This window comes from Terrapene carolina, unplaced genomic scaffold, assembly GCF_002925995.2.
Source record: "Terrapene carolina triunguis isolate 2854851 unplaced genomic scaffold, T_m_triunguis-2.0 Scaffold58, whole genome shotgun sequence".
NCBI classification, from domain to species: Eukaryota; Metazoa; Chordata; order Testudines; family Emydidae; genus Terrapene; species Terrapene triunguis.
Window position 1 is genome coordinate 70190853 of NW_020664409.1, and position 2735 is coordinate 70193587.

The 2735-nt window shown below is 36.2% G+C and overlaps 1 protein-coding gene across 1 annotated transcript in view; it reads right to left on the minus strand.

The window, feature by feature from the left end:
* Window positions 1-2735, minus strand: part of NBN (nibrin) — a 72447-nt gene that overhangs the window by 62303 nt on the left and 7409 nt on the right. Inside the window, exon 2 of the mRNA XM_029913360.1 lies at window positions 2522-2611. Within this exon, the coding sequence (XP_029769220.1) occupies window positions 2522-2611 (90 nt within the window). The remainder of the gene's footprint in view (window positions 1-2521; window positions 2612-2735) is intronic.

Sequence of the window (2735 nt, forward strand, 5' to 3'; positions counted from 1 at the left end):
TCTTTTCTGTTGATAAATGGAAGACTTCGGAATTGTTCATTCAGCATATTTCACCAGCAATAAAATTCACTTTTTTTCTTTTGTAATATTGTTTCTACTTATCTTACTGCTTTTTATCTTGTAACAAGTCTTTTATTATACTCTTTTTATAGTATTTGCTTTAAATAAATAATTAAAATTTCATGGCCAAAAAGCACTTTACCACATTTAAAGCCATTACACATGGGGATTAAATAACATAAAGAAAGAAATATGGAAATATAGTTCTTACCAGAAATCTCAGCAACTTTAGTACATGAAAGTGGAATACTTTTGCTGCCTCACTACCCATTTCCCTTGCCAGGAAATTACTAAATATATTAAACAGGACTGAGTACAGAACCTTGAGGCACTCCATTGTTAATCTTCGTCTTGATGAAAATTAACCATCTACCATGCTTTGTCTCCTAGACAGTTTTTGATCCATTAAAATGTTGCCTCTCCTACTACTTTTTTAGTTGACTCTTGTATGGGACCTTATCAAAGGCCTTTTGTAAGTGTAAATAAATTATGTTGACTGGTTCTCTATCCACCACTTTGACTCAGTCAAAGAATTCTAATAGATTAGTGAGACATAATTTTTCTTTGCAGAAATAATACTGGTTAGACCCTGTCATATCATGCTCTTCGGGGGGGGAGGGTATTTTTAATTATTATTTCAATCAATTTTTCAGATACAGATGTAGGACATACTGGTCTATAATTCCCCTAGCACATTTGCCACCCTCCAATCCTCTAGAACAGTGGGTGTTTTAAATGAGAATATGCATATTTGTGTTAACAGCTCATTTTCTTCAAACTTAACTCTTTCAGAACTCTTGGATGTAACTCATCTGGCCCTGATGATTTATTACTTTTTAAAATATGCATTTATTTCAGAACCTCCTCTTCTGACATCTTTCTCAGAGAGTAACTCACCTTTTACCAGAAAAGAGCAGGTTCAGGATAGGAAGCTCTCCAACATTCTCTTCAGTGAACTGATTCAAAGAAATCATTTAGCTTCTCAGCAATGTCCTTATCTTCCTCAATGGCTCGCTTTAAGCCATTGTGATCCACTTTCACAGGCTTCCTATTTTTGCTATACAGTACTTAAAGAATCTTTTGTTGTTTGTTTTTACACCTTTTGCTGTTTACTCCTCAAAATCCTTCTTATTGCCCTCTTACTTGTGGCTTGCTATGATTTATGTTGCTGTTTATTGGCTTCACTGGGTTCAGATTTCCAAATTTAGAAGGATATCTGTTTGGCTTGAATAGCCTCTTAAACTTTCCCATTTAGTAATATTAGTTTACTCCTGGGCTACTGAGACTCTATTTTTTGTTTCTTTGTTTTTTAAGTATTTTACTTTATTTAATTTTAACTTCAGGGCCTTTTTTGAGTGACCTCATTTTATTGAAATCTCCTTTCTAAAGTTTGATGTCACTGTGTCACTTTTGGGTATGCTCCTTGGATGTTGGATCTAATTATTATGTGGCTCAGCTACTGTCACTTCTTGAATTAACTCTATAACTAGCTGCTCCAAAAAAAACAATCACTGAAGTGTCAAGAAATTGTTTCTCTAGGCTTTCTCTTGTTGTGTCATTTGACCAGTTAGTATGTGGGTAGTTGAAATACCTTATTATCACTGTGTTAGATTTTGTTGCCTATCTGGTCTCTCATAACAGGTATATTCAATTTCCTTTTCTTGATCTAGAGGCTGGTAGTATAGCTGTACTAATATGTTTACACCTTGGGATTTGTACCCTATAGAATGGGTACATAGTGAGTGGCCCTCTCTTTTTTAATTCTCTAGATTTTATGGAATCCTTTAGCTACAACACTCCTCCGACACATCTTTGTCTAGCCTGGCATTCATGTATAGTTTGTAACCAAGTGTTACAGTATCCTGTTAATTTTTGTCATGCCACCAAGTTTCCATAATGCTTATTATATCAAGGTCTTTGTCCATTGCAATGTATTCTAGTTCACCTATACTTCACAATAGGGTGGGACTCCTTATTGATCCTTCCAAGTACATTTACAGTGTTTGACTTGAAAGAAAGGAGTAGAGCCACTGAAAAATGATTCAATTAACCCTTATTCCAACATACAGGGCTTGTCTACTCTAGAAACCCTACAGTGACACTATAGCACTTCAGTTTAGACACTACCTATGCTGACATTCTGCCATCAGCATAGGTAATCCATCTCTCCGAGGTGCAGTAACCAGGTCAATGGAAGAATTCTTCCATCAATCTGGTGCTGTCTACACAGGGATTTAGGTTGGCTTAACTACGTTGTTCAGGGGACCAAGTATCAGGGGGTAGCCGTGTTAGTCTGTATCTACAAAAACAACAAGGAGTCTGGTGGCACCTTAAAGACTAACAGATTTATTTGGGCATAAGTTTTCGTGGGTAAGGGTTGATCTAATTTTCTAGTGTAGACCAGCCCGTAGTCAATGGTATCAAATATAGGTGACATATTTAAAGGAACAAGTGTGGATACCTTATCTTCTTCTGTGATTAGATCAGCAAATGCACTTTCTTTAACATACCCAGACTGAATAGGGTCAAGGAGATTTGAGAATCCCAGATTCTAAAAAAAATTATTTGCCACAGTTATCTTTCTCAATAACTGATGTGATACAGGTAAAAAGTTGGCAAGATTGAGCACCCCTGACAACTTGCATGCCCTCAGGGAGGCACTGATAGTCTCCTGT